We start from the raw sequence: 15,639 nt of genomic DNA, 5'->3' as shown, positions 1-15,639 counted from the left end.
GTTCCAGGCTTTGTCAAACATATCTGTTTGCGCACATCTGTTTGTAATAAACACCCGATAAAACAGAGCACGGGGTCCATGAAAATATTCTTAGCTTCGTTTCAATTAACAAAAACATAGTTTCGATCCAACAGTGTAAAAAGAATTTTGTGGTAATCATATATTAGTTTCCATACATCTCTCAAATTTTGGTTGGTATTTTTCCTGCAGCAAATTTTGTGCTACATGCAGTGTTTACTCCTTCCCCCCCTAAAAGTTACTAGCATCCAATTTCTGTTCACAGTGCATCTTTTGAGTCGACCATTAGAAAGGAAATGAAATGAAATGAAATGAGTGTTCAAAAACATTCTTTTTGTTTGTCTCATAGGGCGTGTATAGAGAAAACTGTATGGAAAATACAAATGCAATAATATACTATAATAGTATGTATGATGTAAAGGGTTAAGTGAGATCAATTGAACGGGTGAGGCTATCTGAGTCGAAAAGAAATTGGAAAGAGAACTACAGGAGTCAAAAATGAACGTTCAGACGGACGCACGAGTACTGGATCTTAAATCTGCACAAAAAGTGATAAGAAAATACACAATGAACAGTTCTAATAGCAACAATGATAATAAAAGTGGTGATGAGATAGGCATTGATTTTATTAGATATCCCTTTCATCGTCATAATGCTGTCAGATTAACTTCATAACCTTTCAATAGTTTTAGTTCAGACGTGCGCAAAGCTAAGGACCGACAATAGATAATTACATTTGACGTGCACGGATAGAGGAAGTTTTATTTTTGGAAGAGAGGATATGCCAGAATGACGTCATAAAACTAATCCTTCTGTATTATGTCACCCGGCGTTGTCAGTTGTTTGTTGGATAATCCAAAGCAAATCTATGAATTTAGACAGCGACGAGTTTCGAAATTGTGACTGCCTTGGCTAACTTCCCTCAGTTTGTTTACTGAGTTTGCTTTGGACCCGCACTAGAGATCTTGTTTTGGCTTTACCAATAAAAGATTAATTGTTTTATCGAAAGCATTCGTTACGTTGTTGCTCATTTGTGAGATTTTTGTAAAAAACGTTTGGGTTCGGAGTGCTGACAACGATTTAATTTTCAAATTTCAGTTGGTCAGCATGACTACTTATGCCTACCGATAGGGAAAATAAAATGCGTATTTAGAGTTAGTAATCAGTGAAAATCAAAGAGAAAGTAACGATCAGAGGTAGAGTCATGAAGTCGACAAGAGTAAATATAGGAATCAGAGTCGATCAGTCTCTCAGAGTCAAAGAATGAAAGTGATTTTAAGTGGTTTAAGAGAAGAGTGAAGTGAATTTAATTTAAACACGATTGTATTAAAGAATAGAGATTGAAGAAGACTGAAATGGAAAGGTGAAGAGTCCTTAGTGCCTTTCGCTATGCGTGCTGCACTCTGCAACTATAGTTTCCCCCATCACTATGACGCAACAAAGGTGACTTGAGGCAAACCCTTATTCTTTCCTCGACCGTTACTTACTAATCGCTGACAACTAGACTCTAAGATGATCATGACTTTTGGTGTCTTGGGAAAAAGAGAAGTTGATACACATTCAACAGGAGTTTTAATTAAGCACTAATTACCTCATTGACAGCAATTTATCTAGAAAAAAGCGTTCCTATTAATGATTAGCAAGAGAGGATAAAGTCCTCTCTTGTAATAAGTTAATATTATAACCAACATCGTTTTATTTAGTATATACCATCTGTTTGCCTAATGTTTTGTTTTTTTTCTTTTGATCAAACCAATCTTATACTCTTTTTTAACAAGCAGCCAAGAATTCTCAATTCAGTCCTTGGGAAAATGGGCGATGGTCAAGTGTTACTTGCACCTCTTCACTGCCATCTTTGCCAATTTGTGATACAAATAACTTTACGTGATGCTCTTTTGATGTTACTCATATTACCATTGCCCATCCCCTTTCCGCCGTAAAAAAAGGATGATTCCAAAATTGACGATTTCGGATGCTAAAATCGACTCTTTGATTGAGAAGAAGAGGCGATGCCTGATGAACCAAGCCTCTGACTGATCTCAATCAGTTGTGAGAGAACACTTTTTCTTGTCACGTTTGATAAAATAATTTCAACCACGACGAAGAACAAACTTGAAAAGAATGAAAAGAACACGCCATATAAGGCAGACAAAATTAAGTTCTGCACTGAAGTAAAATTCATCAACTTGCGTTTCGGCTGCTTCTACGACCAAAATGGCCGCTTGCTAAACTTCGATGACTGTCAGGGAAGATTAATTATGGCCGGCGAAACTCTCGAAGACGAAAACTGCCCGGGCTCACTGCAGGAATGGCATGGATTGGATGGCGTCGGTGACGCCTGCAGCATATCCGTGCAAGGCCTGTTCGGAACTCTGAATTCGTTATGGAGTAAATTAACGGATTTATTGAGGAGTTTAAGCCCAAGGATAGAACTCCTGCGAGAAAAAACCGAATGCCTGATGCTTTGGTAGGACTTAACTCAGGTATACTGAAGAAGATCTGTATAGTTACGTAGATGAAAACTGGTGACAAAGTCAGTAGAGATGCAAATGTAACAATGATTAAGGAAGTTGTGAGTCTCTTTTCTCTGTTTCTGATGGCCATAGACTCGTGTTGAAGATGCCGACTACGTCGAACTTTTATACATATCGAAAAATACGAGACTGAAATAATTGTAATGACACTTGAAAAATAAGAGAAATACACGATTGCACTGATAGAAAACAGATTTCTTTGCATCGCAAAAGTTTGAATTATTTCCAAGGAGATGGATATCACCCAAATAACAAAGATTGTTTCGACGTAAGCACGCTTTTTGACGGTGAGATGTCGAAATGGACAAAATGTAACATGCAGTCTCTCCAGAGAAATTGCAGTAAGTGTAGTTGCAGATGCTATAGGAAACAACCTGCTCAGTATACTTGGAAGAAATTCTAAGGAAACGTTTGTTAATGGAGGAATCAAACACAAAGGCCCAGAGACTGCTCCGACCAAGAGATCAACTATGGCCAGATGGATGATCAGATATGTGCTCCTGCGCTGTAGTTGGCGCTGCTTCGCAAATACAATAATGGTGATCAAATTAAGGATAAATGTAACCAATAATTCTGCTACGATGACAACAAACCAAGAAAAACTTTCGGCTTTAGTAAAATTGATCCGAGACCAATCTAAAGAGTCGTTGCCGTCGCTGGTATTGGTATCCATCAAACTCACTCTGATACCAGTTTAATGCATAGACCACCTAAACGGGAAGAAGACAGTCAACAAAAATTAATGACTTTCCTCAGCAAATCCGAGGTTACCAGAATTGCTTATTCATTGATTTTGGGAATGAAACTAATGTAAAAGCGTTGTATTTTCGGCTTTAGCACGCGTTTTGAGCTGAACCAGACGAACACAAGCATCTAGTCGCTCATTCTGTTACAGAGTGATTGATTAAAATATCCAACGCCCCCTAACCTACGGACGTATACGTAGATCTGCAACGTTTTATAAAGGAAGGGGGGGGGGGAGGAGGCAGGTGGGATATTGGTGACTGTGTTTGCTCGCCTTCTTAAACAAAAACATCGGAAGAAGTAAAGTTGAAAGAGTGACGTCTAACGAGATCTAGGATGCCAATCGAGCGCTGTTTAACATGTCAAAAGCCTGATTTAGATAAAAGCAGCCGTGGCATTTCTTACACTGTTGAAAGTGTCTTCTTTGGTTTTGCATATTAATAAGCTCTTGCATTTACATACAGCTTCTAAAAGTACAAACAAGAATTCGGAAATCGTAAAATTCCAATCAATATCGAATAAGATCAGAGTGAAAACTCGTTCCACCGAAAGCGACAGTTGCGGTTTAAGTGAAATTTTTAGAAGCACTGATTTTGTTGTTCCGATGCCGTTTCTTCAATTTCTAACTGAGATGGGCCTTGTTGAAACCGTGCTGCATAACACTGAAAGTTTTATTGTTTACACTGCATATGTAGTTTCCCCCCAATTTCTTTAGACAAGTCATGCAATACTGATGCTTTTTCACTAAATTGGAGAACCCAAAGACTGACAAACGTACCATCAAATGCTTGTTGCCGCTTTTGTTTCCTTGGGTATAGTCTCCACATATATTGAAAAACAATTCGCAGTAGAGACAAAATCGGAAAGAGAAGCCACTTTCATTCACTCCGGCTGCTTGGAGGTAAATAGCGTTCCCCATATCCCCTCCAGGCTAGCCAATAAGCGCATGCGAAAAGCACTATTCACTAATGTGGTATATAACATTACACGATACCTCCTCTTAACCCAATAACAGCTGCTCGCGGTTTTTTAAAATCATTTTGGCTCCTAAAACTGAAAAGAAACTTTTAAAGAAACTAATTTACTGATAGACTTAGACAGGATGATATGATGCAAATATTGCCTCATCGTCAAGTACGTTTCACTTCGAAATTTTCCATTAGCAGTAGTAGGGACTGATAAACAACAGGTCACAGGCACGCCCACCAAACCACTCCGCACAGAATGAAAGATTATTAAATATCTAAAGAAAACCCTTGTTAGAAACAGCTTTTCTACCTCATTTTTCGAACTTACATAAAAAAAAATACCATGGTGTATATTCCTGATAGCTGCAAAGCTTTCCGATCGGAAAAACGCGTAAAATTCAATGAAACGGTTTTCTTCTTTCCATTTGAGGTAAAACAAATATTGAATATATATCAATTATTTCACGTAAATTATTTATGATGCGAAGTCATTTACTGAAAATAAAGCTCATCTGTCAATAAATTCTATTTCAAGGTATAACTTAATTTCAAACAGCACGCTAAAGTTCATGTGTGCACTCCTTTACGTTCTAAAACGCATATATAATTTCCCAGTCAACGCGTCATGCTGAGTCCCGTTTTTTGCTCGAGCATTTCGAAAACTTGCGGCTAGCAACTAACAACTGAGCTGAAAACGTAAATTGGCCACCGTAAAGAGTAAAAAGCTCAAAAATGGTATCTGTAATGCACAGATAAATAGACGAGGTGGCCGAGTGGTTAAGGCGTTGGACTGCTAATCCAATGTGCTCTGCACGCGTGGGTTCGAATCCCATCCTCGTCGGTACACTATATTTTTAAGATTTTCAAGAATTGGTAATTTAAAGACGAAAGAAAGCGGCTCTCACCCGGACGATCAGACTATACGATCACAATTCCTTTATCGCACTCCAAATCAAGGTGCTTTGGAAAATTCTCATTCTTCTTTGGAGAAGTGAATAGCTTTCAGTTTACTCTGGTAAATAATTTCTGAATCAATAATCATCTTAATTGAAAAACAAAATATTCAAAATTCATCTTTGATCAGAAGTGCGCCATTTAATGAGGCCAACTCCTGTAGTTTACCCTCATTGGGAAACGGCCGAGCTTCAGAGGTCTTAAAGCTAACTCCGTGCTTCCATACAGCGACAGGGACAAAACGCCGTTTAACTTTTCTTAACTGTGCGTTACAATCTTCAAGGTCCATGTCAAATTCTTCAAAATGCAACACCGTAATGTCTGCTGCATGATTCACATTCAGCGATCCAATCGCATTGCCTCGTCTAAAGGCAATTGCGGGTGTCACGGTAACAGCTTTGATGACGTCATTCAAGGGCATTCCTACGTGCAGCATTTTTGTCATCACAGTCAATAAATCGTACGCAGGGCTCTCTACAGATTCTACGTGCAAATCGGAACTGATTATGTCTGGCCAGAAGCCCTCTCTTGCACAGATCTCTGCTACAGTCCATGAAAACGACCCAGCTCCATGGCCCACGTCAAAAAGAACCCCACGTTGGCGAGCTTTTAAAACATCACTGTAAATTTGTTTGTTTGGGCCAACGATGGTACTTGGCCAGCCATGAAAACAGTGTGTGTGAATATCTCCCGGACGAAGGCTTCCGGGACATGAAATAATGTCTTTCCCTACACGTTTGAATTAAAATAATGGGAATTAATATATACTGAAACAGTGGAAAACACTGAAGAAGCACTCTGTTTAACGGCTCAAACTCGATTACCTTTGTTATTCACCTCCGAACAACTCGGGTGGGATTAGCGCCCAAAATATTGTAATCGTTGCAGGAATAAATGAGTTAAAATCGTCTTTTTGTGCTGTATTATCCCTCGAGTACATGCCGAAACGGATATTCACGCCGTTCGGTAAATATCTACCATTATGATCTATCAAGTATATTTGCTCGCGCGCGATTGGTCTAAACGCATCACGTGACCGAATATTCCCGACTAGAACCTGGGGGATTTTCGACGATATCACCCTAGTGGTATTCCCCAATTTTCAAACCTTACGTCCACTACGATAAGCCTTTGTTTAAAATTTGATTCAAGACGAGAGAGCGTTTCATGGTTGTTACAGAAGAGGGGGAAACATTTGTTTTTTTAATAACGTCGAACCAGAGGACACAAAAAAGGAAACATCCCATGCAGCAAACAGTAACCTGTTCTTAACCATTTTTTTACGCGTGCGGAAAAATAATTGAGAGATAATGAACACAATAGCCTCTATTTTGCGGAAAAATATGCTCTCAAATTTGTTAATGGACATTATATGTTCCTTGAGGCTAACAGTTTTCCTTGCGCTCCGCACTCGAAAAACTACTCGCATCTTAGAACAGGTAATGTCCGCGGACAAATGTCTATGCATATTTTCACTCCAAATAGAGATTAAGGTTTATTTATTCCATTTCAGTGAAATGCAAAGAAACTGGAACGGAGAAATACTACTATAAAAAATAGGTACCCAATGGGTACTTGTGTCTGCTGCAGTGGAATGGAATCCGCTGTAGGTGCCAATATCATGATTGTGATTACATCTTCATCACTGTTTAAATAACTTTTATTGTGTTATGGTACTGCAAAGAATCTAACATTAAAGTGAACGTTTCTTTTATTTTGTAGCAGAATATTTAAATCAAAGAATTGAAATACAACAGCCAATAGTTTTTAACAAAATTGAATAGTATCAGAAGTCTTTGTAACACAAGACAACTGTAATGCAAACGCAGTAGCAGTTTTGCAAAGCAAGAAAAAGTCTCTGGTTGTAATAATTCCTAGGAAATCATTATGTTTTTCATTTAATGGTAATATGCAATCAATTTGGAACAAAACACAGGTAAAACAAAGTTAGTATATTTACATTTTGTGTTCAAGTAACCAATAGGTGAATATACTTTTAAAAGTATTTTGAAGTGTTTGTCTTTTAATTGAAATGAAATGTATCAGAAATGTAACGCAACAGAAATATTATCCCAAAAAAAGCAGCACGTGTACTTGTAAATAATGTTTATCAGTCAGAGAAACAATAATTTCACTTAAAACCAGTGTCTACAAAATGTTTGTTGCAAACTGTAACAAAACAGGTATTATTAACGTTTGGTATTCAGTAGTAATTTCCACTGATGTGTGACAGGAAATTGTTCATTTTATTCAGATTTGCACTGACTCCACTATTTTTGTTTGTTGTTGAATGTTATGCTGGTTATAGTTGGTAACTCTAGAAGAAAGGTAGTTATGGTTTCTTCAGTGATTGGAAGAGTGCTCTTTCCTTGTGACGCTAGCATATCATGCAGGATGTCGTTGAACAGGGTCACTGTGATCTTCGATTCTTTAATTTGTACCAGTAGTTGTCCATAACATTGTTGAATGGTGGACTTCATATTCTGCTTGAGCCCACAAGTTGAACAGGTTAGTATGGGAGATGTCTCTATTACCAGCTTTTTGTTACGGTTGCAGCAGGCTTGATATGCCGTGACACTTCGCACTCCAAGTATTTCTGCTGCTGCTGTTGTATTGGTAAAGTTCTGAGGTAGCTCAGCAGGATTAATGAGATCCACAGAATTGTTCCCAAAGTGTCACCTTAATGGCTCCATGTGGGTCCACAAGATAGGCAAACAACTTTTTTTTTTCACCATACTCAATCTTCACTTTTTTTGTTGATGACATCTGAATAAGTTTGGCTTTGATGGTGATACTTTGATTTGTGTTTGCAGCTGAAATTGATTGGATATTGTTGGCACTTGGCAACTCAATTCTTGAAAAAGGTATTTCTTTTGTAGGCTCTAACAGTACATTGTTATTCATCAGTACTATGGTTGCATCTCCTGCTCTTTCAATTCTAAAATTTCGAAGTTTTATTGGAGATTTCTTTTTGCTCATTTGATCAAAGTGTTCCTGTTTACTTCCGGAGACGCAGACTCCTCTTACTAAGCCATCGGTGGTTTGTATGGACATGTCAAAGTAAGATGTCTTGCTACTTTTTTTAGTTGGAGACACATTGTGTAAGAAACCAACAATCTCTTCTTTTTGTTCTTCCATTGACTGCAAGTGAAAAAGAACCTTTTGAGTTTGTTTCATAGCAATATAATGTATTTCAAAATTTCTAATAACATAGGGAGCACTGCATCAAAAAGACGACGACGACTACGACTACTACTACAATTTAACTATAACAACAAAATGCCAAAAAAAAACTTACCTAGGTGAATTATAATTTTTTATTTGTTTACTTATTCATTATAAATCAATCAACAACAGTAGCCTCTACAGACAGGAAGGAATAACACTAAATGAAGGTTGGGGAGTGCAGTATACTGCAAACTGTTTATTAGATGATACTAATACTGAAAATCAAAGTGAACAAGAAATAGAAAAGAGCAGTGGTTCCAATAAGCAGGATGGAAATGACAGTAATGATAATGATGATCAGTGGACTGAAGATGAAGCAGAAACACCTGCTGGTGTTACTGACACCATGTTGACCAACACACATTACTTTGAAGACAGTCTGCCTCAACGTATTTTAAATGTTGCACCAGGAGAGGGAAACAAACCCTTAAGTATATTCAGAGATCAATATTCTGAAGAGTTAGCATATCCTGGTATATTCCTTGGTCAAAGTCGACCAGAAAATAAAGATAGACTAGCTAATGTTCATTATAGCGACATTTTTAAATCTGAACTAAGACGATCAGATAGGAGAGCTGCTATGTGTGTTGAAAATATATTCTTCAAAACAAAAAAGCTTCAAATGAAAATTCTCTCAGGAAAATCACAAGTTGCACTTAGGAAGTGCAAAGGAAATAGCAAATCTTCAAATTCTGGACAGTTGAAATGTGAAGGAGCAATTGAGCACTTGATTCATCTTGATGAAGGATTCTAATTTTTGAAAGCATTGATACCTTACAACTGTATGCAAAGATCTGTTCATAGCGATGCTTAGATAGTAATTATCATGAAGAATACTAGTTCTAGGTTTCTCTCCTCTGTATAAAATTGCCACAGCTTTCGCACATGTTTGTCTAGTGATAGATGTTTTCATGTGCGTAGTGAAATACATGTATCTTCTGCCAAATCCATTTCGTAAACAGGGCATATTATATCCCGCATTGGGCTTTGTAATCCCCAAGTGAGACTTAATAATTCCCTTAACGGGCTTTTCATTCCCCAAATGGAGCTCAATTGTTCCCCGAAGGAACTTTGCATTCCCCAAATGGGGCTCATAAAACTTATTTTGCGTCCTGAGCACTTGCAAAATGGCCGGGCGGTGATCGTGTTGGCGCCGAGAAAGCTTCAGTCGATTTACAAATTCAAAGCATCTTTCAAAACCTTTCACTCGGCCGGAATGACACCCAGTGCGAATGCTGTGGCAAAATGAGAAAACACCTTTTAAGAAATCCATCATAAATATGAAAAGCGAAAAGATCACTCACCTTGCAAGCAATAATACACCCTGGCTTAACGAACGAAATCAGGACGATACGACGCAACCCAAACGTTTTTCGAAAGCACATAGTTCGACGGATTTGACTTTGTCCTTTTCTCAGATTTGATTGGTTCCGAGTCTTCCCGGAAATCGGTAGTTTGCCACGACCTCTTTCCTTTGTCCTTTCCTCGTATCCGATTGGATAGATTATTCCCCTGAGGAACGAAGTTTGCACCCGAAAGTATTACAGGCCGAAAGTATTACAGGCCGAAAGTATTACCCCTCCGTGCATACGTCATGTATCACATCACCAAATGGAATCCGCAGTGAAACGTCAAGAGTAAATCCGAGATCTTGTCGTATATGCAGTAGCTGGTCGCGCGATTTACAGCTTATCTAAGTGTCTGCATGCATTATAAATGCAGCAGACACAAAAAACAAACAAACACATAAGTTGTGTTATTGAGTTGATCACGTGAGTCACGCAACTCACAAAGCTAAGGGTAGCCAGTCGTTTCGTACGCACGGACACTTCGTACTCCGTCAATAATTCATAACCAAATTTAGAAACTTCGAACCCAGTTTGTGTCTGTTCGTTAACAGTTGCCGAGTGTTCCCAACGGCATCATTTTTTTGCCAAACAAAGATGAGTCTTTTTTTTTTTTTGCAATGTTTTGATTAACCTGGAATTATTGGTGTACTTTATGACCTGGGAAGCAAAGGAAACTGGAATTTGTTTGCTGCTTCATGCCAATCATGTTTCATAAAATGTTTGTAAGTATATTGATGTATATCCTACCTTTTCTTTGAGTATCAATAGTGGAAAATGTGTGATGAGCCATGAGAGGAACATGGGTTTCTGATGATACTTTGAGAGCTCTCCTACAAAGACACAAAAATAGCTTTGGCTGAAGGGGCCCACCAGAGCTTATCTGGTATACTGCTTAACTAGGGGCCTTTGTTAAGCAGTAAGAGGCTTGCTAAGAGTAATTATGCTAAGGGACAGGTAATTACAAAACAAACCTACATTTTTTCTCAAGACTTTTGAGAATGAATACCTCTGTTTTCTGACAGCAGTAGCAGAATAAGGGGTAGGTTGCATCAATTAAAGTGTTCTGACAGTAAGAATTTGGTGATTTCACAAAATTATTTTACATTGGACAGCTAGGTGATAGCTCTAACACGCATATTCAGAGATGTAACGTTCCCTTAAGTAGCCATTGTCATCATAGTTTGCATAAGGTCCCTCTTAGCAACTAGGAGAAGTGCACTAGCTCTCCCTGCATGAAAGTTGTAAGTTCATGATCACATTACCCTAACAGTTGTATGGTACTAATTTACACTCTTTGGTGGGCTAAGCTACATGAAGGCAGTCAGTGAGAGCTAATTATCTTGAACAACAAAACAACACAAAGTATGGCCCAGGCAAAGGGTCTTACCAGAATTCTCAGCTAAAATTTTATAACTCAAATCAGGTCATGATGTGTTAGTAATTATGGATCTCTGTATACAAATGAAAAGTCAATTTGGAAATGAGCTCAATTGTAAGGTCTCATTTCTAACTAAAAAATAGAAAAAAAACATACCTGAAAGCTTCCTCTTCATTAGCTCCATCATTTGCAGCACTTGCTGAAAGACGAACTTTTACACCAACAATCATATCTTTGTTTTTGCTCACACATTCTGCACACAATTCTGCATCCACTTGATTTAATGAATCACACTCACCCCCTTTTGCTAAGACAAAAAATAACATATTATAAATAGAAGATAAATAGTGACATCTAGAAATGCTATATTTAAAATTTTAACTCACACTCACCCCCTTTTGCCAAGACAAAAAATAACAGATATAAAAGGTAAATAGTGAGATTCAAAAATTGTGTTTTTAAAATTTTAACTCAATTGCAAACATTATGGCACAAAGCTTAATTAAACTTTACAGAAAAGGTGTTATAATAATATGGTTTGGTTTGAAAGGTTTTGACTGTGACTAAATTGACTACGACTACCACTTGAACATCTTCACCTGAAATTGTGCTTGCTGAGAAATGCATAATTTGGAGCAGTGTTACTATTTTATATGCTAATTCAGCATACTTTTCAATAACATGTGAAATTATGACTATGAAGGCAAAAGAAAAACTTTGAAATTTTTTGTTCCTGCTGCCAATTTAAAATAATTGAATGAAGGAAATTGGACTGAAAACTGTTCAGTTACAACTCCAGATCAAAACCTTTGGAGCCGGCAGTAAACCTTTGTATTATAAGTTTTTGCAAGGTTGGTAACACAATTAATACTAGCCTTAACTCCAAATCCACACAAGTTTGTAGTAACCAATTACTTTAAAATTAAATTGTAAATCTAACTGTTACCTTAATCCTAAACTTTATAGCCACTTGTATTCAAACCCTCTTAAAAATTCATGAGACCTTAGTATGTATTGATAGCCCTAAACATAGCTTCTTTTGTATATAAAGATCTGACAAAGTTTTAATTAATAATGTGTTTCATACCTTGACCAGTACATCCTGCAGATGCCAAACCATGAGCTGCTATATGGAGTAGAGCCAAAACTGTGGTCTGGGACTTTTCTGCAATGAATTTTCGAAGGCCAGGAAAGGTTGAGGCTCCTGTGAAAAAAAGAGGTTTCAATTTTGCATAGGTAAGCTTGACCCCACAAGTGACAAAAGTATTTTTGAGGCTTAGAAAAAAAGTCCAAAGCAGTTTAAGAAGATCCCATGGCTTTGACATGCATATGTGTAATTTTTGCAAGTAAATATGAGTGGCCAGTCTTATGCATATTAACAGACATCAGAAGCACCGTCTTTGCTTATCTTTTCATTTGTTCTATTTGTGGGAACTCAAGGCCCAAAATATATTGTTTAAAAACTGTTTTTTTTTTCAATTCTGTTAAGTTAGGGCCTAATGCCATTAATTTCCTTCATTTTAACTTGTTGACTAACAGATGATAGTGAGTGGTATTCACATAGAAAAACTTACAATATCACATACAATATCCAGCACTGAGAGCATGATGACTTCTTTTTTTTTTTAGTTTTATTTTTTCAAAATGACAATGATCACATACATATGATAAGGGTACAGACAGGTGACGAGTTATGGCTTGGTTAAACAATATTAAGATATATATTAACCACATTGAAGGTAACTGGACAACTACTTCATGTTAACCCATAATGACCCTCAAGAGTCAGACTAGAATCTAATTTCTCCTTAAATTATCACCCCTGAATCACTCATTACAAGGTCATGAGAATAAAGGAAATGGCCACCACCTAAATAAACTCTTGATTGTTAAACAAATTCTCCTTGTCAGCACCTTATATAATATGCATACTAATGTTAGGGTGCAAGTGGTTGATAGATATAAGAGCAGATAAAAATTATTGCTAAAAATGATTTTGCTGCAGGGTTTTGCTATAGGTAGGGGAAGCTTGTTTTTAGCACTTGCACATTCTGGCATTTTGATTGAAAATTTCTACTGGTAAATGAATTCAAAATGCACATGATACTTTAAAAAAAGTTGTGTATGATCAGATTCACAAAACCTGAAATGCTTTAGATCAGAACACTAGTATGCATATTCTCCATACATTTCTTTACATATCTCCAAAGGTACTGACATGGAGAATTTGTTTAACAATCAACAGCTTCTTTACTTGATGATCATTTCCTTTATTTTTGTGACCTTAATGTTCATTCAGGGGTGAAATTGTCTGAAGAAATTAGATGCCAATCACTCTTATGGATAAAACGATTGACAAAAATTTGTAAACTTTCATTATCATTCATTTTATTTACGATAGCTGAACTTCTCTTGTGGGGTAGAGTGGGAAATTCTGAACAATCAACATAAACAACAAAACTTTGTGGATGTACCTGCACTTCCAGCATCAACAACAGTTGTAACACCCCTGGCCAAACATGTCTCGTCCACATTAACACCCAAGGGCGTGGCATACTGATAAACATGCACATGGCTGTCAATCAACCCAGGTGTTACAATATAGCCTGATGCGTCAAACTCCTCCAGCCCTGTTCCTTCAAGACCTCTAGCGACTGCGCAAATTCTTCCGCTTCTGACTCCAACATCTGCTATAAAGTCCCGCTCATTAGCTGGATCTATAACTCTACCATGACGAATAATCAAATCGAAGTGAGTACTTTCTGCCTCCGCCATTTGCTGGGTCGCATAGTAAGATTATTCTTAACCACGAATTGAGAGGACCAGTTACCGAGTCTTGATCTTCGCGCAGAGATCTCTGGGATCGCGAGGGATACTCAATGCAGCTTGCTGAAATAATGTACTGTATTTTCGACGCCTAAAGAACGATTTTAGAGAGAGATCGTCAATTTTTCGTCTGTGTTTGTTTGTTTGTTTTTTTTCAGAAATAGAATTAGGCAATGTTGATAAGATGGAATTGTGAGTTTTTTTTTTGAATAACCATGAAAACTTTTATTAAAATATACCGATGAACTTCTCTTGTCGGGTTGTTCGCCTAATGACACTCTCAAAAGAAGTGGCGAGGTTTGAAATTGGATCAAATGTTAATTTTCGATCTTACTTACGGAATAATTTCTTGCTAGAGCTTCTCAAAGCCTCAAAACTTTGTAGTGCCCTTGTGTCCTTGTATTATTATATTTTTTCTCTGAAATTATCACGACACTTCAGTTCTCTGCGCCGAAATAAAAGGACTTCTGACTCTGAGCCCTTCGTTCTTCGTTGATATGCTTAAAATTGTCTTTGGAGGTTACTTCTTCAGCTTAATGAGTTTTTAGCTCATTTATTGTATTTATGTCTCTGCGGCTAGATTTTGCGCATGAAGCAGGAACTTGCTCTCTCGTGCAGTGTCACGCAGATTTGTCACGCAACGATCTGGTTAGAGGAAAAGACAAATGATTAACGGGGGTGGGTTTCTACAGAAACTGTGCTGCTGTCTCGGTGAGAGAGTATAACAAGATAATTTGGTTTTATCGACTGAGTTGATAATGTAAATGGGCTACCGTAAAAAGTTTCAAAGCTGACGTTTCAAGAGTTAGCCCTTCGTCAAAGCGAATAAAAGAACAGTTGTGCTGTGATTTTGCGTGGTGTGCACTGCTCGCCTCCTCTTCTCGTTCGCTATGCCTATTGTCAGGAATACTGAAAAATCCATTCGAAAAGAATACGAGAACAATGAGACAAATTGGAATCTATTTGATTGACATGAAGAACGGATAAATAAAGTGAAGAAAATTAATTGATCATGTGGTCTGATCATCCGGTTGAGAGTAGTCCTAAACACGACTTTTTTCGTTGACAATGACTGGCGTTTCAACAACCTGAGCTGAAGTAGTCAACAGAGTAAAGTTTGGTAACTAGAATTGACAAAATTCCTTCCCAGGACTACGCTCAACCGAACAATCGGACTCCATGGTCGTGTATTACCCCTGTGCTCATGAAAAGGGAATATTAAACTATACGCTCCTGTTAATAGCAAATGTACTATCCTAGTCGTGTTTTTTTTTAAATTTCTTTTTCTAAAATTAAAGATAATGCTTTTATTAGCAGCGTATTTATGTACACACGTAAAGTTTTCATTAGCACTTATCCAACAATTATAGCGAAAAAAAAAAACACTTTTACTTAAATGCATGGATAAAAGATAAAGTTTTGTATAGTTTTCAGTTTCAGAATTTCCGGCTTTATGTTTCCATGCAATACCTGAAAATTTCTTGAATTGTTTGCCTTATCAGTAAACAATAGGTCTGGCAATATGCCTGACACCTGTATTTTTTTTTAATCAAATTGTTCGTCAGATTTCAGGTTAGAAGAAGAACAGGATATTCCTAATTCCAACCATTCAAAATGTTTCAAGGTTTTTTTGCAATAAA

The 15,639-nt window shown here is 37.3% G+C and overlaps 2 protein-coding genes, 1 long non-coding RNA gene and 1 other non-coding gene across 4 annotated transcripts; 2 read left to right on the top strand and 2 right to left on the bottom strand.

Moving 5' to 3' along the window:
* Positions 1-1,721: 1,721 nt before the first annotated feature.
* LOC136279341 (neuropeptide FF receptor 2-like) lies at positions 1,722-4,602 on the bottom strand. The gene is made up of 2 exons (XM_066162977.1): positions 4,075-4,602; positions 1,722-3,262 (listed from the first exon to the last, which is right to left on the bottom strand). The coding sequence occupies exon 2, from the start codon at positions 3,223-3,225 to the stop codon at positions 2,275-2,277; it is 951 nt and encodes a 316-aa protein (XP_066019074.1). The 5' UTR covers positions 3,226-3,262; positions 4,075-4,602; the 3' UTR covers positions 1,722-2,274.
* A 129-nt stretch (positions 4,603-4,731) lies between these two features.
* LOC131799410 (deacetylase Atu3266) lies at positions 4,732-14,008 on the bottom strand. Its single transcript, XM_059117136.2, has 5 exons — positions 13,648-14,008; positions 12,261-12,377; positions 11,330-11,480; positions 10,543-10,625; positions 4,732-5,947 (listed from the first exon to the last, which is right to left on the bottom strand). Exons 1-5 carry the CDS (start codon positions 13,946-13,948, stop codon positions 5,328-5,330), a joined length of 1,272 nt encoding a protein of 423 aa, XP_058973119.1. The 5' UTR covers positions 13,949-14,008; the 3' UTR covers positions 4,732-5,327.
* On the top strand, positions 5,024-5,105 carry Trnas-gcu (transfer RNA serine (anticodon GCU)). The gene has a single exon. It is a non-coding gene; the product is annotated as a tRNA-Ser (tRNA).
* Positions 10,179-14,401, top strand: LOC131799411 (uncharacterized). Its single transcript, XR_009341383.2, has 3 exons — positions 10,179-10,517; positions 12,270-12,409; positions 13,575-14,401. It is a non-coding gene; the product is annotated as an uncharacterized lncRNA (long non-coding RNA).
* The last annotated feature ends 1,238 nt before the right edge of the window (positions 14,402-15,639 follow it).

This window comes from Pocillopora verrucosa, chromosome 3 (assembly GCF_036669915.1).
Source record: "Pocillopora verrucosa isolate sample1 chromosome 3, ASM3666991v2, whole genome shotgun sequence".
Classification (NCBI taxonomy): Eukaryota; Metazoa; Cnidaria; class Anthozoa; order Scleractinia; family Pocilloporidae; genus Pocillopora; species Pocillopora verrucosa.
The sequence above is the reverse complement of the archived record's forward strand: the minus strand, read 5'-3'. Positions and strand labels throughout refer to the sequence as shown.